General features: G+C 46.0%; 1 protein-coding gene across 4 annotated transcripts; it reads left to right on the top strand.

The window, feature by feature from the left end:
• The first annotated feature begins 1,801 nt into the window (after nucleotides 1–1,801).
• On the top strand, nucleotides 1,802–20,330 carry LOC138769379 (glutamine-rich protein 2-like). Of its 4 annotated transcripts, XM_069947799.1 has the most exons (18): nucleotides 1,805–2,539; nucleotides 2,609–2,797; nucleotides 3,782–3,970; nucleotides 5,689–5,751; nucleotides 6,217–6,763; nucleotides 7,444–7,526; nucleotides 9,380–9,480; nucleotides 9,580–9,694; nucleotides 11,139–11,468; nucleotides 11,649–11,771; nucleotides 12,741–12,905; nucleotides 14,086–14,207; nucleotides 14,435–14,500; nucleotides 14,594–14,695; nucleotides 15,117–15,326; nucleotides 15,501–15,660; nucleotides 19,469–19,646; nucleotides 20,125–20,330. In XM_069947799.1, exons 1-18 carry the CDS (start codon nucleotides 2,132–2,134, stop codon nucleotides 20,286–20,288), a joined length of 3,315 nt encoding a protein of 1,104 aa, XP_069803900.1. In that variant the 5' UTR covers nucleotides 1,805–2,131; the 3' UTR covers nucleotides 20,289–20,330. The 4 variants fall into 4 exon arrangements, with proteins under 4 accessions (XP_069803903.1, XP_069803900.1, XP_069803899.1 ...); XM_069947798.1 differs by having other exon boundaries at nucleotides 1,805–2,797; XM_069947801.1 differs by lacking the exon at nucleotides 3,782–3,970 and having other exon boundaries at nucleotides 1,805–2,797.
• Nucleotides 20,331–20,406: the final 76 nt, after the last annotated feature.

Below are 20,406 nucleotides of genomic sequence, written 5' to 3'. Positions count from 1 at the left end.
GCTGTGTGTGTAGTATGTAGTGCAGAGCTGTGTGTGTAGTATGTAGTGCAGAGCTGTGTGTGTAGTATATAGAGCAGAGCTGTGTGTGTAGTATATAGAGCAGAGCTGTGTGTGTAGTATATAGAGCAGAGCTGTGTGTGTAGTATGTAGTGCAGAGCTGTGTGTGTAGTATATAGAGCAGAGCTGTGTGTGTAGTATGTAGTGCAGAGCTGTGTGTGTAGTATGTAGTGCAGAGCTGTGTGTGTAGTATGTAGTGCAGAGCTGTGTGTGTAGTATGTAGTGCAGAGCTGTGTGTGTAGTATATAGAGCAGAGCTGTGTGTGTAGTATGTAGTGCAGAGCTGTGTGTGTAGTATATAGAGCAGAGCTGTGTGTGTAGTATGTAGTGCAGAGCTGTGTGTGTAGTATGTAGTGCAGAGCTGTGTGTGTAGTATATAGAGCAGAGCTGTGTGTGTAGTATGTAGTGCAGAGCTGTGTGTGTAGTATGTAGTGCAGAGCTGTGTGTGTAGTATATAGAGCAGAGCTGTGTGTGTAGTATATAGAGCAGAGCTGTGTGTGTAGTATATAGAGCAGAGCTGTGTGTGTAGTATGTAGTGCAGAGCTGTGTGTGTAGTATATAGAGCAGAGCTGTGTGTGTAGTATGTAGTGCAGAGCTGTGTGTGTAGTATGTAGTGCAGAGCTGTGTGTGTAGTATGTAGTGCAGAGCTGTGTGTGTAGTATGTAGTGCAGAGCTGTGTGTGTAGTATATAGAGCAGAGCTGTGTGTGTAGTATGTAGTGCAGAGCTGTGTGTGTAGTATGTAGTTCAGAGCTGTGTGTGTAGTATATAGAGCAGAGCTGTGTGTGTAGTATGTAGTGCAGAGCTGTGTGTGTAGTATGTAGTGCAGAGCTGTGTGTGTAGTATATAGAGCAGAGCTGTGTGTGTAGTATATAGAGCAGAGCTGTGTGTGTAGTATATAGAGCAGAGCTGTGTGTGTAGTATATAGAGCAGAGCTGTGTGTGTAGTATATAGAGCAGAGCTGTGTGTGTAGTATATAGAGCAGAGCTGTGTGTAGTATATAGAGCAGAGCTGTGTGTGTAGTATATAGAGCAGAGCTGTGTGTGTAGTATGTAGAGCAGAGCTGTGTGTGTAGTATATAGAGCAGAGCTGTGTGTGTAGTATATAGAGCAGAGCTGTGTGTGTAGTATACAGAGCAGAGCTGTGTGTGTAGTATATAGAGCAGAGCTGTGTGTGTAGTATATAGAGCAGAGCTGTGTGTAGTATATAGTGCAGAGCTGTGTGTGTAGTATATAGAGCAGGGCTGTGTGTGTAGTATATAGAGCAGAGCTGTGTGTGTAGTATGTAGTGCAGAGCTGTGTGTGTAGTATGTAGAGCAGGGCTGTGTGTGTAGTATATAGAGCAGAGCTGTGTGTGTAGTATATAGAGCAGAGCTGTGTGTGTAGTATATAGAGCAGAGCTGTGTGTGTAGTATATAGAGCAGGGCTGTGTGTGTAGTATATAGAGCAGAGCTGTGTGTGTAGTATGTAGTGCAGAGCTGTGTGTGTAGTATGTAGTGCAGAGCTGTGTGTGTAGTATATAGAGCAGAACTGTGTGTGTAGTATATAGAGCAGAGCTGTGTGTGTAGTATATAGAGCAGAGCTGTGTGTGTAGTATGTAGTGCAGAGCTGTGTGTGAGGTCAAGTTTTCTTATGTCCAAAAGGGAACCCCTCTCTGTTACACACAGCAACCAATCACAGCGCAGCTTACACTTGATATGTGCTCCTGGAAATCCCATGCTGTGATTGGTTGCTATGGACAACAGAGAGCTCCATATCTGTATATAGCGCTGTATATGAGGGGGAGATGGGTAGGGAGTGTGATATCCTATATAGTGGGGGCTGCTTGGAGAACCACAATAACCAGCAGTTTTTAAAAACGAGATAGATAGATAGATAGATAGATAGATAGATAGATAGATAGATAGATAGATAGATATGGGGTGTATACAGTATATAGGCAGTAGCTGATTGTCAGGCAGCACTGTGACATCACAGTAGTTGTTTTGACTCCAGGCTATGACATCATCAGTGGTTGTCGTGACTCCAGGCTGTAGATCAGTCACGGCTCGGATGGATTGGTAGATGGACGGAGGAGTATGAAGGAGATTCGTCTATCTGACTTGGCCAATTTGGCCATTGGGACCCCAGAGGTGGGATCGGTGAACTTCCCGGCCCTCCGCGATCTCCTCCACGCTATCCTGAATCACCTGCACATCCAGGATGTCGGTGCAGAACCCCCAGAAGAAGGTACCAGGGGGTATCCACCATCTAGAGGAGTCCTGGTAAACACCAAGGAGGCAGAGCCCCCAGGAGAAGGTATTGGGGGGTATCCACCATCTAGAGGAGTCCTGGTAAACACCAAGGAGGCAGAGCCCCCAGGAGAAGGTATTGGGGGGTATCCACCATCTAGAGGAGTCCTGGAGAAGATAGAGGAGGCAGAGCCCCCAGGAGAAGGTACCAGGGGGCATCAACCATCTGGAGGAGTCCTGGAGAAGATAGAGGAGGCAGAGCCCCCAGGAGAAGGTACAGGGGGTCATTCACCATCTAGAGGAGTCCTGGTGAAGACAGAGGAGGACATCATGGAGCGCAGGGTCCTGCACATGGCGGGGCAGCTGAAGACGTTCAACAATCTGCCCTCTGGATCAGAACTGATCAAAAGAAGTAAATCTGAGCAGCAAGGTGGGGGCAGAGCTGTGGAGGACATGTGGCAGATGATGAAGCTGAGGAGGAGAATGGAGGTGAATGAGGAAGGAGTGAGTAAGGTAATGATCCATCATCCCTCCTCCCTGACCGGGTCCTGGGGTCTGTGTGAAGGTGACAGGACTAGAGATGAGCGAACCTCGAGCATGCTAGAGTCCATCCGAACCCAAATGTTCGGCATTTGAGTAGCGGTGGCTGCTGAACTTGGATAAAGCCCTAAGGCTATGTGGAAATCATGGATATAGTCATTGGCTGTATCCATGTTTTCCAGACAACCTTAGAGCTTTATCCAAGTTCAGCAGCCCCAGCTAATCAAATGCCGAACGTTCGGGTTCGGATCGACCCGGTTCGCTCATCTCTAGACAAGAGCCTCCATTGTGTAATCTCATGCTCCACGTGCCTGACAGTATCCATCACACTTCATGGTTACTGAAGACTAGGTGGCACCAAAAGGTTACTCACTACCGGCCTACAACACAACACATGTATGTTCTAAAGGATTTTGTTAAGCACTTGTGTAGTAATTCAGCAGAATATTCACTGTACTCCAAGTACTTCCAAGAACACACGAGAGCACATCCTATATAAAGTAAAGGCACAGTTATAGCAGAGTCTATGGAGTATACTAACCAAATGTTTTCCAGTAAAAGCCTAATGTATGCACACCAATGTCCTGCAGGAAGTGGTGAATTCTTTCCAGTCTGACACAGTGCTCTCTGCTGCCACCTCTGTCCATGTCAGGAACTGTGCAGAGCAGCAGCAAATCCCCATAGAAAACCTCTCCTGCTCTGGACAGTTCCTGACATGGACAGAGGTGGCAGCAGAGAGCACTGGGTCAGACTGGAAAGAATAAATCACTTCCTGTAGGACATACAGCAGCTGATAAGTACTGGAAGATTGGAGATTCTTTAATAGAAGTAAATTACAAATCTACATACTGTAACTTTCTGAAACTTTCGCCGGAGTACCCCTATAACTGCATCCTATACAAGCACATCAATGTGATGACCTTCCCCCCTCTCTGATGTGCCCTCCTCCTCTTCCAGGCCATGGCCGTGCTGCAGGACCTTATGCTGGAGATCAGCACCCTGAAAGTTTCACAGCGAGACGTCCAGGATCAGGTCCAGAGAGTGGCTGAGAACCTGCAGCAGCCGAGCCATGCGGAACTGAAGACGGATACAGAGAAGGATGTAGAAATGTTACAGAAAGAGCTGGAACTGCTGAAGAGCCGTCAGGTGGGTAGATGGGGGCCCATATCTATAACCTGCACATTATAGGAGATCTATACTGCTTATTTCCTATGTTATAATTCTTGTTATGGTGGAAAATCCTTCCAGAGACGTTGTCCTTCCCGGAGAGCCTTGTACCCCACACTCTGATATCACTACAATTAAGACGTTGTCCTTCCCGGAGAGCCTTGTACCCCTCACTCTGATGTCACTACATATAAGACGTTGTCCTTCCCGGAGAGCCTTGTACCCCACACTCTGATATCACTACATATAAGACGTTGTCCTTCCCGGAGAGCCTTGTACCCCACACTCTGCTGTCACTACATATAAGACGTTGTCCTTCCTGTAGAGCCTTGTACCCCACACTCTGATGTCACTACATATACGACGTTGTCCTTCCCGTAGAGCCTTGTACCCCACACTCTGCTGTCACTACATATAAGACGTTGTCCTTCCTGTAGAGCCTTGTACCCGACACTCTGATGTCACTACATATAAGACGTTGTCCTTCCCGGAGAGCCTTGTACCCCTCACTCTGATGTCACTACATATAAGACGTTGTCCTTCTCGGAGAGCCTTGTACCCCACACTCTGATGTCACTACATATTAGACGTTGTCCTTCCTGTAGAGCCTTGTACCCCACACTCTGATGTCACTACATATAAGACGTTGTCCTTACCGGAGAGCCTTGTACCCCACACTCTGATATCACTACATATAAGACGTTGTCCTTCCCGTAGAGCCTTGTACCCCTCACTCTGATGTCACTACATATAAGACGTTGTCCTTCCCGGAGAGCCTTGTACCCCACACTACATATAAGACGTTGTCCTTCTCGTAGAGCCTTGTACTCTACACTCTGTGTATGAGTACATATGAGTAGATATCTGACCCTGCATAGAATCACTTTAGCCAAAAAAAATTGCACTTTACCATTGATGCCCCAGTCATAGGTCAGGATGCCCCATCATACAACATGCTGTAGCCCTCATGCTCTTGGCTTCTCCATCAGCAACCTACTCTCCGTGCCACATGGAGGAACCATTGTCTCTCCTCACTCTACCGTTACCTTCTTACTACAGCACATACAGACTTAAAGGGGTCTTCTAGTTGCAAGCCCCATTTTTATATACTTTATTAGGAGAATATAAATTGTGTACAGGATCATCATCTCTTGGCCAGATTTGATAACGGCCACAAAGAGTGTCTCCCTCTCTGGAGGACCTCTAACCCATTGATATGAGTGGACTCTGCGTAATGCTTCGTATGCCCTGTGGTGGCGCTGCAGGGAGACTAAACAATGAAGGGTTTTTCGTAATGAAGTATAGCAGATCAGTGATGGTTCCAGCTGGAAGAGGGTTTGTGGTCGGTTATTGTCAAGGGAACTTTCTAATAAGTAGTGATTGTCTAAGCAGAGGACTCCTTTAGATTCCATTTTACCCGATCTTCTATCAAATATAATGTTATATCATATATTATGTATTGTAATATAATGTATGCAGCTGCAGATGCCAAATGGTTAAAAATCTCTAACAACCAGGTACGTAAAGGTGTATCCTATCACATAATAGCTGCAATGTAATAACCCAGATACAAAGAGGGCCACAGCTTTTAATGGAGCGCACCTTCATTCTATTATATGGAAGATGTCATAGTAATGTGGTTGGATATATTAAGTCACATCCTAAAACATTTCTTATGTCTTTATATGTTACTTTAGAAGGATCTAGAAGACAAGATGGAAATGCTGTGTGGGAGTTTGGAAAGACGCCCTGAAACTAAGGTAACCGATCTGGAAGAATTGCCCACTGATCCACGTTACGGGGTATAGGGCACGTACCTTTACCCCAAGGAGTCGCATATTGTAAAATGTAAAGGGGGACACATACATTGGGTCTGACTGAGTTCAGATTATTATTAGGATGATGAATAAATAAGTAATTACCATTACAGAGGTTTTCCGGACATTCAGCATTGATGGCCTATCCACAGCATGTCTGATAGGTGGGGTACCAATGCCCGACACCCCCACTGGTCAGCAGTACTAGATTTATCTGACAGATATTTGAAGCCAAAGCCAGGAACAGACTATAATCAGGGAACAGGTCAGAAAAGATAAGACTGAGATTTCTCCCTTTTTCAAATCCATTCCTGGCTTTGCCTTCAAAAATCTGTCAGATAAATCTGTCTGTGTAACAGGTGAGGTGAGAGGTCAGCTCATTGTTATGTTCCTTTCCCATGTCACCAGGACGCTAAGCCTCCATCTTCTTTACCACCTTGGGACATTGACCTCAGCCCTATGTATGTACGTGAGCAACGCTATGCGCCATTCCCATGTCACCAGGACACCCAGCCTTCATCTTCTTTACCACCTTGGGACGTTGACCTCAGCCCTATGTATGGACGTGCACAGCTTACCAAGATCTCAGTACCTGATGGACCCATACTGAGCACTTCTCAGGCTACACTATCTCCGGCTCAAGGGTCGGGTCAGCCAAAAGACTCTGCCCTCCCTGTGGACACCCAACATGTTACTCAGGATGGTGCATCAGGGGACACTAAGCTTGAGGTGTCGGAGCAACAGCATGCAACTGACCAAACCCTCCCAGAGGCCTCCATGACTGCAGATTCTATGGGCGGCATAGATGCTGCTGCGGCTCCTGGGTCACCTGGCGAGACCTTCGCTCTTCCACCTGGAGCCACATCTACAGAGGATGCAATGTCTACAAGAACAGATGCACTGGGGGAAGACAAGGCGGACAGCACAGAACCTGGACTTCTGCAGACAAATACAGGTAATGCTTCTCTGGTACATTTAGTGTTATTCAGACATAAACAGGATTTATATTATATCAAAATCTTCAAAATCTATATGGGATAAAAGATTTTAGGATCTATCAATAGGCAAGAATCCTTTGACTCTTCACTGAGCACCACATGGTATGAATAATAGCTACCTCTAGGTGGCGCTAGAGAGATGGCTTCCTGTTTTCTGGAGGAAAGCTAATTTGAATGCAATTTCCCAGGGAGCATTGCCTGGTCTGTACGACTCCCAAGATGAGCTGTGATCTTCAAATAGATATTATGTACATCAAAGGCCTCCTACCCAGTGTACTGTATATTAACTGGGGCAAATCCCCCCAAATAGCTGTCTACAGGTGGCTGTCTCTTCCCTTTGGATTGGCTAGTTTCCCTAGTTGTGATGCAAGGCTCGCCTCTTAACCTGTAGAGTTACTCTCTCCAGTAGGTGGCACTATAGAGCGAGCTTTCTTTCTTCTGGAGGAGAGATCATTTGCATACCTGTTTCCCAGGGAGCATTGCCTGGTCTACAAAGGTGCCCATACACCTTCACATTAGCAGCAAAGGGCGCCCTTGGTCCATCTAGTCCCCCGCCCCTATATTATTTTGTTTCTTACTATATTAGAATAGATATATGTATATACCAGGCAGGTTTACATTCACTTCCTCCATCTAGACGACCTTGCTCAGACTGTACCAGACCTGCAGGACAAGCGAACCCCCCCGAGTCCTGAGATGGAAGAGCATAGAGGAGATAAGGTGAGAGATGGCGGCATTACTGTATACTGACACCTGCTGTATTTTGGCCGTTCTTCTATATCCAGACTCCCTGATCACAGTGTACACAGTGTACATGGAGTCTCAAGAAAAATGCACAGTGTTCTATGGGCTCCTACCTCCTATGAACACATAGTACAGGGCTCTGGGAAGAACATTAGGGCCCTCGGGTCATATTAGGGTGTAGGGTGACACATTCAACAATCCCCTATGACCTGGTGCCAGAAGACTACTATACATACACAAGATGTAGCTGCGTTTCTCATTGACCATGACCTTGTCCTATTTCTTAAAGTGTACCTGTCCTTTAAATTTTTTCTTGCAGAAATCAATAGTACAGGCGATATTAAGAAACTTTGCAATTGGGTTTATTAGCCGAAAAATGTATTTTTATCATGAGAAAGCAGTTTAAAGCTCTCCCCCCTGTCTTCATGGTTTTCTATGGAGAGGGGACGGGTGGAGGGGGATGAGGCACCAAAACAGGACAACAAAGAGTAAATTTACAGCTACATCACCGGCTATCTCCTCTGATAGTCAGCACTGACCTCTAAATACCGTCTTTCACACAGGTCCCGCTGTGTAATCCTTTGTTCTCTGCTTGCGACTAATCTCCCCCCTCCCCTCTCCATAGAACAGACAGGATCCGACTGATGTAAAAGAGTCGAGATTTCCTGATAATGAGCAGTGAATGAGAGAGGGGGGGGGACCTGGGGAAAAGGCTTTTTGAATGCAGATAATGGCATATTTGCCTAATAAACCCAATTACAAAGTTTCTTAAAATTGCATGTACTATTGATTTCTGAAAAAAATTAAAAACAACAGTGACACTTTAAGCTTTGTGCCTGTCCCGTCCCTTGGACTGCTCTCCTGCTACCTGTAGTACCTGATATCTTCTCTTGCCTTCTTGGCTATCCTTCTGCCTTGTCCTCTGGCTTGTTGCATCCTGACTACTCTCTTGGCTGTTACACTATCTGTACTACTATGGTCTATCTATGACTATCCTAGGGACCTGTATCCAGGTTATTCACACCCATGTCTAGCGGATACCAAAAATATTTAGGTTAAGGGAATTCACTGGTAAATGACTATACCACTCCTTCACTAAAAGTCGTGACAATACTTAGTAAGCTTTACATGCAGCCGCTTGACATTGTATGTTGGGATTTAGTTTATAATCACCTATTATTTCCCCACCAGCAATCCGCTCTACATACTATACATTATCATCAGTGTAGGAGCCTGATGCAGTGTTAGGGCCCTATTCCACCCGACAATTATCGTTCAGATTATCGTTAAATCGTTCGAATCTAAACGATAATCGTTCAGTTGAAATGCAGTTAACGATTAACGACCGAACGAGAAATCGTTGATCGCTTTATAAGACCTGGACCTATTTTTATCATTGCTCGTTCGCAAAACGTTCGCAAATCGTTCGCATTGAATAAGACGTCGTTCGGTTGTTGCAATAGATACAAACGCAATAGTGAATAAATAGCGAAGAAAAAACGATCGCAATTACGGACATAAGTGACGAATATCGTTCCATGGAAATGACTGAACGTTTTCAGGTCTTTCGCAATAGCGGTCGTTTAAGATCGTTATTCGTTAACGATTATGCAAACGATAATCGTCCGGTGGAATAGGGCCCTTAGTCAATCCAGCAGATGGTGCGGGCCAATACTGTCACTGGGCAAAACCATCTGCCCTGTCTCCCCCATTGCAATGATTAGTATTAGATTGGCTTTACACGTATTGGTTTGTGCTTCACAACCAAGGACTATACAGCAAAACGGCACATATACAATCCATATAGATTCATCTCCTGTACATTTCAGCTGGAACAAATGGAAACAGCAATGGACCCAATAGTCACCCAACAGAACGGCCAGCAGATGGAGGAAAGCAGCCTGATCAGTCAGCAGCTAGGTTACCTGAGGTAGGTAAGGAGACTGGGGGGAAGACAGGGGGGAAAGGGTGATGGACTTTCATATGAGGACATAGATTATTCTCTCTGGATGTCTCTATTCTCCATAAGTGCGTCTATCCAGACCATTGAAAAAGAACTGAAGGAACTACGTGATAGACAAGAGCAGGAGAAGGCCACCATGGAGCAGTCAATGGCTGACAAGTCGCTACAACTGCAAGAACAGGTGAGTGAGTGTCAGGAAACCCACTCCAAGATGCAGCAGAGTACAGTGATCCCTCAACTTACCTCAATGGCCTCAACATTTTCAACATACAATGGTCCTTTCTGGACCATCGTAACTGGAGACCAGACTCAACATACAATATACAATGCTACAGACAGTCAGGATCTGCGACACATGTAAATAATATCAACCAATAAAACTGACCATTATACTGGTAAAACCCCAGTATTACTGAAATGCGTATAGTGTGATACTACAGGTCCTGTGCTGCTCTTTACCTGGGCCAGTGTTCCATAGAGTTTTGGTCTCAACATACAATATTTTCAACATACAATATTTTCAACATACAATGGTTGTCTTGGAACCAATTAATATTGCATGTTGAGGGACCACTGTATATAATAGAGTATATAATGTGCATTAGGGTACCGTAACATGGAGCGGAAATGTTATTGTTCTACAGTCCAGAGCAGCAAATACACTTTGTGTGGATTTACCCTTAACGAGTACCTATCACTAAAGTCTGATGTGTGGAAGGTTTTTATCAGTGGGGGCTGAGTGGGTGTTTAAACCCCAACTGATCAGTAGAACGAGTGGGGGCAGTGCCCTGGCCCACCATGTGTCTAGGACAGGGCCGATTCTGGGGTTTCTGCCGCCTGAGGCAAACCTCAGGCGGCCGCCCCCCTGACAACCCCCCCCCCCCCCCCGCCGCCGTAACCGGATCACCTGCGCCGGCACCCCCCACACCGCCCCCCCCGCCGTAACCGAATCACCCGCGCCTGCACCCCCCCCCCCCCCGCCGTAACCGAATCACCCGCGCCTGGACGCCCCGCACTCACCTGTCCTGCAGCAGCCGTCCCGTCCCGCTCACCGCTGTCTCCCGACCCTGCAGCCGCTCACCTGTCCTGCCGCAGCCGTCCCGTCCCACCGCTGTTCCTTTCCGCGCTCCAGTGCCGTCAGTCAGCAGCTGTCATCGCCCTCCAGAGAGTCGTGAGTGCCTGGGGTCAGCGGGGGCATCGCGGCCCCCGCTGACCACGGGCACTCACGACTCGCTGGAGGGCGATAACAGCTGCTGACTGACGGCGCGGGACAGCGGTAAGCGTTGGCGGCGGGACCGGACGGCTGCGGCAGGACAGGTGAGCGGCTGCAGGCGCAGGGCTGCTGTCTGCCGCCCCTGCAGGGGCGCAGAATCTGCCGCCTGAGGCGGAATACTCATTCCGCCTCATGGCAGAAACGGCCCTGGTCTAGGAGACCTGGAGGGCCCAATAGACTTACATTATTAGTCCATCTAGGTCATGTGACACAAAGTCTGGAGAGAATGTGCTAGGCATGGACTTCCCCTAGCACATTCTCCTGATCGATTGAGGTCTGGATACTCAGATCCCAAATAATTGTTGAAACACTTTTTTTTACTCCAGATTTTGTCCATTTCTTCTTCTTGCAGTTGGACACACTTCGTGGGATATTAACAGCTATGGCGTCTTCCTCATCCACCCTCCTAGCCATGACTATTCCTAGAGAGTCTGACAGCCCCGCACCAGGATCTACTGTCAATGCAGAGACCACGCAGGCCGCGCAGGGTACGACTACTATGACCACCACAACATCTAAGGAACACGTTGCATGTCCAGCCTGCACCATCGATATAGGGAAGAAAGTCAGCAAACTAGTCAACCAGTATGAAGATCTACAGAAACTGGTGACAGATTATACGACTGGAGAGGCAAGCGGGAAGGATGTACAGGAGGGGAAGGCATCTGACCATAAGATTCAGGTAACCATCCCATCAGGACATATAGACCTTATAGGGGGTTTCTAGGCTATATACACAGCATAGCCTGTACTCCTATACAGTCTCCATACTTATGCTGCTGCTCTGGTGATATTGGCACCCAGGACCACTTTCACACTCAGTTTTTCACAATCCCTGTGACATCACTTCTTCCTCTTACAGGACACCGATGTTATCGGTTACATCAAGAGCGTGATGGGCAAACTCCAGGAGGAATGTGAGCAGCTCAACAAGACCACCAAGACTCTGATCCAGGACCATGAACAGAAACAAGAACAGATTGATGTGAGAACAACCCGGCGGCCATATTGTTCCTCTTCATCTGTTTCTTTCTATTCTTTCCCTCCATCCTCTTCATCCTTTCCAGTTCTGTTTTTCTTACCTTTGCGTCTCCCTGCAGATCCTTTACCAAGAAGGGTATGTTCACACTGAGTAAAATAGGCGGAATTCCATGGCGGAACTGTCTGACGCAGAATTCCGCCTGCCTCAGTGTGTCATAGCATCTCTATGGGAGTAAAATAGATGATCTGTAGGCTGGTCCTCTCCTAAGAGGCATAGCACTGCATAGTGCTGTGTGTACTTGCTAAGTGAGAAGTTTGAAGCGGAGCACTGTCCTGTGTTCTACCCAAGCGGGGCACTGACTAAGACTAGACTATTCTTTACGGGGGTACCTGGCAGAGGGCCAGGGCCCAAGTAGAACCACTGTGGGGAGCTATCTGGTCTGTGTCCTTTCTCCACAGAATCCTGACTAAGACTTCTCCTTTACCCAAGGGGCTAACTTCCAGTCCAGCGTTTTAAGTGCGCTGTAGTTGGGTGGAAAGAGTGTAACAGAAAAGTAGAAAGAAAAGAGGTGATAGGACTGAAGAAAACAAGGATCCTAATGGCTAGCAGATTCTGGTGCAAAAACACAATAACCCTTTGAGACACTTCAGCTGTGCAGCTTTCACACTTAAACACATAATATAGCGACATCTAGTGGTCATCTTTAAATACTACTTTGACCTTAATAAGACCACAAAAAGTACAGATTTTTACGAAGGGTGTGAACAGTAGCAAAAGCCCTAGTGGGACACCACACAATGGGTGCTAGGAAACATCACTGGGAGGTTGGGATATGTGGCCTTTTGGGTAGGATTCCTAAGTCCTACATAACACGAATGCAGTAAATCTGGAATACTAAGGTCACGGCACATTTAGAGGGTGCTCCTTCTCCTACTTCTCGACTTTTATAACCTTTTACCTTTATCTGGATAGAGAGCAGACAAGCGAGCGCTGGACAGTAAAGTGAGCTACGAGCGTTTTGATGCCACCACAGAACACCTGGGTAAAATGATGGAGGATCTGCTGGACAAGATGAACGCCCATGAGCAAGACTGGCAGAGACTATTGGAGAATATCAATGTGGAGATGCAGAACAAAGTGAGTAGGATTATGGGAATGTTAGATCCAGGCAATGCTGTCCTCACTTCCTTCACGTACATTAATGTTTATCACAAGAGATGGGGCGGTCTATGGGGTATTCCTAGTATTTGTATGAAGCGTATTGACCCATTGGATATATCCCAGCTGTGTATTACAGCAGCCAGGGTCACAGGTAACTCTGATACTGTTTAACCCCTTGGATTCTGTAGTACTTTGCCCCTCAACCTTCCCTTTTCATGGGGCCTGAGGGGTAAGGATAGCAGCCAAGGCCCTAATAACATCTCTATGCAATACTGACGTATAGCAATGAATTGTACAGGCAGTCAAATGGTCACATTTCAAGTCTAATAAAGATATAAAAAAGGCAAATACTGAAAATGACATTACATGAAAAGTAATAGAAATAAACATAATTACTTCACATTTCCACATTCTAGCTGAACTAGCTGGGGTGGAAGGGGATGACCACTGGTGTCCCTCACCACTCGCACCACTGCTTTATTCATTGTCTATAGCAGGCACTTAATGCGTTAAGCTGTTTCCAGTAGCTTCCATAGAGAATGAATGGGTAAAACATAAACTTTATAAATTGGGTATCTCTATAATTGTAATGGCCGACAGAATGAAGTTAATGTGTCATTTATAACACGCAGTAAATGAAGATTCCTAAAAAATAAAATAAAAACACCCACCAGAATCTTTTTTTTTCTTACCTCCTCCCCTTTAAAAGTTTTACATTAGATAAGAGATCAAATAGAAACATTAAAAATGATAACTTGTCCAGCAAAAAACAAGCCTGTTACCCTATGCCAACAAAAGAGACCTGGCTCTTGAAAGATGAGGATTAAAAAGTATCAGCACTGCTTAAAACTGATGCAGTACAAACAGTCTAATGTACGGATAGAGGTGTGGATAGAGACCCAAATAGAGGTGTGGATAGAGACCCAAATAGAGGTGTGGATAGAGGCCCGGACAGAGGTGTGGATAGAGGCCCTGGATAGAGGCCCTGATAAAGGCCTGAATAGAGGCCCGGATAGAGGCCCGGATAGAGGCCCGGATAGAGGCCTGGATAGAGGCCCAGATAGAGGCCCAGATAGAGGCCTGAACAAAGGTGTGGATAGAGGCCGGAGAGAGGCATGAAGACTGCACTTTTTGACTTGATTTCATGATTTCACAGCTGGACCGCATAGAAATCGATCCACTAAAGAACATCTTGGAAGAACGTTGGAAAGACCTTTGTCACCAGCTGCAGAAACAACCGCAACAGTATGAGGCCGATGAGGCTGCGGGTATCCGCAAGTAAGTGATCGCCATAGGTGGTGGAGAGAAAAGGAAGAAAGAAAACATTACAAGTAACATAATTACAATGGAATAAGACCAAATCCTAGTATAAAATTCATTAGACAAACCCCATTAATATTTATGAACTAGAATAAAATGGGTTCTCCAATCTAGTCCTGTGTACCCTAGAGGCTTGTATTACCTGGGAGCAGGACACTGATGACTCCTCCATGTTTTATATGCAGGCAGCTGATGACCAGATTTCACTGCCTCTCCTGTGACCGCCCTGTGGATATGATGGTGCCCGGCCCGTAAGTCTTTAAGTCTTTTTTGTAATTTTCATGCATAGATCACACAGGAAAGATGATTTATCTTCCCCAATGTCATTCTGTTTTTATCCCCAGGGCGATAACAACCCTCCCAAAGATCCCAGGACTTCCAGCACATCAGTCCAACAGGCCATACACTGTGTTTGAGCTCGACCGGGCCCGTCAGCAAAGTAACAGGTGGGTGAGGCTGTAAAATAGTTTGCTCCACCATCATCACAACCCTGTTGGGTCGTATGTACATCATAGAGGAAAGGTCACTGCCCCGTATGCCAAACCTGACAGCTGCTCCATATAACCCGCTCTAGTTGTGCCAGACTTCAGCCATACATGTAATACTTCATTTGCCCAGATGAAATATTTGGCTGGCTGTAGCTTCCTGAAGAAAAATAAGTTGTTTCCCGTGGAAGCAAGGAACATTGGTCCCTAACCCATCGCTCTTCCGCTGTTCTAAGACTACAATGACTATGAACACCTACTCATTTAAGGAACTCTCGAGTTGGCGCTGACATCCAGTTTATTGGCAGAAAAGGTCTGTAGTTTCTACATTTATAGGAGTTCTATTAAGACGGTCTCTCTCTCCCTCCCGCTACACCAATAGATTAAAGCAGGCGAGATGTGAGGCCTCCCAGTCAGACATGAGCATCAACCACCTGCGTAGGATCCATTCCCATATGTGCCAGGAGATTTCAAGGGTTCAGCTGCATTATGGAGGCTCGAAGAAAACCTCCAAGAAGATCAGTCATCTCCTGCAAGCTCCTTGTGTCAGCGTGCAGAGGTTCTCCAGAAAGTCCTGTTCCCGGCAGACACTGTGAGTATTGGGGTTATAGGCTGGGACCAATGGGGGAAATACTGGGTAGCCATGTATCTAGGGCGGCTGTATGGTGACGTGAGAATGAATGGTATCGAGGAGGTTGTCACCCATCACCGCTTCTAGTTGGGTGATGTGGTTGGACCTGACTCATCCTCTCTCTCTTTCTATTAGTGACCCCTTACCACAGCTGGGCAGGTCCGCATATTTGTCCGTCCCTCGCAGCTGCGGAGGAAGTCACACGCTGACCTTCTCGCGGAGACAAAAAACTAAGGTGAAGGCCGACACGCCATGTTCTGTGCAGAAGAGAGATGCTCCTGGGACTACTCTAAAGGTAAGACGAGGCTGAGGACTTGAAGCTATGTACTACATAGAGTATAGGTGGATAACCAGCTGATCTGTGAGGGTCCAACCACTGGGAATGCAGCAATGAAAGTCAATGATTCCCAAGATGAATATAGCCAGGTTTAGCGCTTAGTAATGTTCAGGAAGTCCACAGAGAATGAATGATTGGAGTGGCGATCCCACCAGATTTCATGGTTACTACCGTGTTTCCCCAAAAATAAGACTGTGTCTTTTCAGGGGATGTCTTATTTTAACATGAAGAAGAATTCACACGTCACATGCACTGTAGGGAGAGAGCGTATGGTATGGCGGCTTCCGGCCACCAGGGAGAGCTCAACACAGCACACTCATACAGCACAGCAGGGACAGCGTACTGTATGGTGGCTTCCAGGCACTAGGGGGAACTCACAACAGCACACTCATAAAGCACAGCAGGGACAAAGCGTACGGTGTGGCGGCTTCCGGCCACCAGGGGAAGCTCACCACAGCACAATTGTACAGCACAGCAGGGACAGCGTACAGTATGGTGGCAGACGAAGGGATAACGACAGACTGTGTGCAACCATACATCTGGTGGTAGGAGACAATGGGGAAGGTGGTGGACAACGGGCCTCTTGATGCTTTGCTTGCACATTTACAAGTGACGGCTGTGGAAGGGAACATCAGGGTTGGCGGCAGGTGATTGTCTTCATGTCCTGAATGCAGCTGCTCTGCAACGGACAGTGAAGGTAGGGGACAACGGCGACGGGCTAAAAGGAATCACAGCTGCATGCCCTGGTGTTCTGTTCGGCAGGCATGCTTCCAAACAAATCCTTTGCCAGGTCTTACTTTTGGGGGAGACCTTATATTTAGCAATTCAGCCAAACCTCTACTAGGTCTTATTTACAGTGGATGTCTTATTTTCGGGGAAACATTGCATTGTTGGGCACTAAAATTGTTGAGAGCTAAACTTGAATAATGGAAATAAATGGGAGACTCAAACATTTAACCAGGTTCCCCCCAGTCGCAATGCAATAGCCAGCATACTGCCGGAGTTCTATTGCGTTTTGCAGAAACCTATAGCATTTCTCCGTTCTAATTTTTGTATACTTCGTTTAATCATCCCCTCGTGGGACGAAATATAAAACAAAAAATGCAATCGGTTACCGCAAGGGTGGGAGGGGCGGGAGATATAACTGATGGCCGAACGGTTTGCCGCCACTCATTTAAGTTGTATGGCCACCTTTATTCAAGCACCACGGGGTGTTCGACCGAACATGTTCGCTCAACACTAATGGTTACATATCCAATATCCTGCAATTCCAAGACTTTTTGAGAGTTGCTGAATGTTTTGATCAGCTGAGTTCTGGCTGTTCAGACCCCAACTAATCATTATATAGATCGGAGAGAAGCACTGAGCTAAGCACTTCACTCCCCACTGCAATCTCCATCTCACCTTACGAGAACAACTCCATAGACTAAAATGGAGACATCTGTATCTAACAAACGCCTAGACCCTGACCATTCAAAACTTTTGACGTGTCTCTGGGAGGTGTCACAAGTGTTTATTAAAGCTACACTGCCTATGTCATGGCCAACACCTGGTGACCCAGTTGTTTGTACTGCAGCTATGTTATAGTGATGACACATACAATGCTATAGTCCTTATTTCTCCTTCAGCTCAGAGTATACAGCAGCTGTCGTCTGACATTGTCTCCAGTCTCCATTGTTAAGGGTTTATAGAAACGGTCATATCAGAGTCCAGCAATATACAGCAACGGTCGCCATCTCTGACACTAGGAATCAGCAATGATCATACTAACCTCCAGTGTGTACAGTCATGGCCAAAAGTTTTGAGAATGACACAAATCTTATATTCTCACATGATCAGCTGCCCTCTGGTTTTTATGTGTGTTTGTCAGATGTTTTTTTCACATACAGAAATATAATTGCAATCATATTATGAGTAACAGAAGCTTATACTGACAGGTAGAATGAGTTACTGCAGCTAGTCTATAATATTTGCAGTGTTGTCCCTTCTTCTTCAGGACCTCTGCAATTCTCCCCGGCTGCTCACAATCCACTTCTGGACCAAATCCTGACTGACAGCCGTCCAATGCTTGCATTTTTTCAGAATTTGTTGGTTTTTGTTAGTCCACCCGTCTCTTGATGATTGACCACAAGTTCTCAATGGGATTAAGATCTGGGGAGTTTCCAGGCCATGGACCCAAAATCTCTATGTTTTGTTCCCTGAGACATTTAGTTATCACCTTTGCTTTATGGCAAGGTGCTCCATCATGCTGGAAAAGGCATTGTTGATGGCCAAACTGCTCTTGGACGGTTGGGAGAAGTTTCTTTTGGAGGACATTCTGGTACCATTCTTTATTCATGGCCGTGTTTTTAGGCAAGACTGTGAGAGAGCCGATTCCCTTGGCTGAGAAGCAACCCCACACATGAATGGTTTCAGGATGCCGGTTACAGTTGGCATGAGACAAGACTGGTGGTAGCGCTCACCTCGTCTTCTCCGAATAAGCTGTTTTCCAGATGTCCCAAACAATCGGAAAGGGGATTCATCAGAGACAATGACTTTCCCCCAGTCCTCAGCAGTCCACTCCCTGGACCTTTTGCAGAATATCAGTCTGTCCCTGATGCTTTTTCTGGAGAGAAGCGGCTTCTTTGCTGCCCTCCTTGAGACCAGGCCTTGGTCCAAGAGTCTCCGCAGTCTCACAGTGCACAGTGCAGATGCCCTCACACCTGCCTGCTGCCATTCCTGAGCAAGCTCTGCACTGCTGGTAGCCCAATCCCGCAGCTGAAACACTTTTAAGAGACGGTCCTGGCGCTTCCTGGTCTTTCTTGGGCGCCCTGGAGCCTTTTTGGCAACAATGGAACCTCTCTCCTTGAAGTTCTTGATGATGCGATAGATTGTTGACTGAGGTGCAATCTTTCTAGCTGCGATTCTCTTCCCTGTTAGGCCATTTTTGTGCAGTGCAATGATGACTGCATATGTTTCTTTAGAGATAACCATGGTTAACAGAAGAGAAACAATGATGCCAAGCACCAGCCTCCTTTTAAAATGTCCAGTGGTGTCATTCTTACCTGATCATGACAGATTGATCTCCAGCCCTGTCCTCATCAACACCCACACCTGTGTTAATGGAGCAATCACTGAAACAATGTTAGCTGGTCCCTTTAAGGCAGGGCTGCAATGATGTTGAAATGTGTTTTGGGGGATAAAGTTTATTTTCTAGGCAAATATTAACTTTGCAAGTAATTGCTGTTAAGCTGATCACTCTTTATAATGCTGTGTTTACATGGAGCGATAATTCGCCCAATCATAGGATTAACGATTTCAAAGTAACGATTTTTTTTTTATACCAATCACCGTTTCGACGGAACGATATATTGTATGGAAAAGTCGTTTTGCGATCACTTAAGCCTATCTCGCAGATAGGGTAAATCGGTGAACGACTGTTTACACGGAACGATCTGCAAATTTTTTGTGAACGACCAACGACGATTTGAGAACATGTTCAAAGATCAAAATGAAAGATTTCTCCTTCGTCGCTTGATCGTTCGCTGCGTTTACACGTACAATTATCATTCAAATTTGCAAATTCGCACGATAATCGTTCCGTGTACACGCAGCATAACATTCTGGAGTATATGGAAATTGCCATTTTAAAAACTGAAGCAGTAGACTTTGTAAAAATGTATAATTGTATCATTCTCAAAACTTTTGGCCATGACTGTGTGTGTGTGTGTGTGTATATATATATATATATATATATATATATGTATCTCACTCCTTCTGTTCACAGGAAGAAGCATCTGTATTAGGGCAGGATAGGCGGCTCTATCAGGGCCAGAGCAACAACCTTTTACCAACAACCAAGCCCAAAGCCAGCAAGAGCGTATCTGTAACTCATCAGACACCGAGTGGATGTAATCTAATGGGGAGAAGAAGTCTTTCCGGCTCTTGTTCACATATTCGGAATGGTAAGAAGATGCCATCTTGTAATGTAGGAGAGCTGGTTTGCCACTCTTCAAATTCTTATCAGCTGCTGTATGTGCTGCAGGAAGTGGTGTATTCTTTCCAGTCTGACACAGTGCTCTCTGCTGCCATCTCTGTCCATGTCAGGAACTGTCCAGAGCAGGAGAGGTTTTCTTCTTTGCTGCTGCTCTGGACAGTTCCTGACATGGACAGAGGTGGCAGCAGAGAGCACTGTGTCAAACTGGAGAGAATACACCACTTCCTGCAGGACATACAGCAGCTGATAAGCACTGGAAGACTGGAGATTTTTAAATAGAAGTAAATTACAAATCTACGTAACCTTCTGAAACTAGTTCATTTGAAAGAAAAAGATTTTCGCCGGAGTACCCCTTTAACCTTCTTGTCTAGGATATGAATACATCTGAACTGCTATTCTGTACATACGTTTATTTTATCAATATTTCTTTTTTTTTTTTTTCTTAGGAGTTTCCAAAGTTCAAGTAGTATCTACCCAGGGACTGGAGCAGCCTTTGCCATCCATCACTGGCACCGCTCCTCCCGCTACCACTCAGGTGACTGAGTCCATACGAAGAAACTCCAGTATCTTGCGGCATCTATCCTCACATACAGGATACAGAGGGAGATAGAGGAAGAGGAGTTTAAAGTATTAAAGAAATCCTGCAGATCCAGCCTGGAGCCTTATTTCTTACCACTACAGCCCATGCCTTATGTTTCATGAAATGTGGCGATGAGGGAGATGTCCCC

This window comes from Dendropsophus ebraccatus, chromosome 12 (assembly GCF_027789765.1).
Source record: "Dendropsophus ebraccatus isolate aDenEbr1 chromosome 12, aDenEbr1.pat, whole genome shotgun sequence".
Classification (NCBI taxonomy): Eukaryota; Metazoa; Chordata; class Amphibia; order Anura; family Hylidae; genus Dendropsophus; species Dendropsophus ebraccatus.
The sequence above is the reverse complement of the archived record's forward strand: the minus strand, read 5'-3'. Positions and strand labels throughout refer to the sequence as shown.

What these genes read in the sequence shown, in the direction of transcription:
- LOC138769379 (XM_069947798.1), top strand. Translation starts at nt 2,132, where the DNA reads ATGAAGGAGATTCGTCTATCTGACTTGGCCAATTTGGCCATTGGGACC. An exon ending in AAAGACGCCCTGAAACTAAG is followed by an intron (nt 5,752 to 6,216) that starts GTAACCGATCTG and finishes CCATGTCACCAG; the next exon opens with GACGCTAAGCCTCCATCTTC. An exon ending in AGAAACAAGAACAGATTGAT is followed by an intron (nt 11,772 to 12,740) that starts GTGAGAACAACC and finishes TTATCTGGATAG; the next exon opens with AGAGCAGACAAGCGAGCGCT.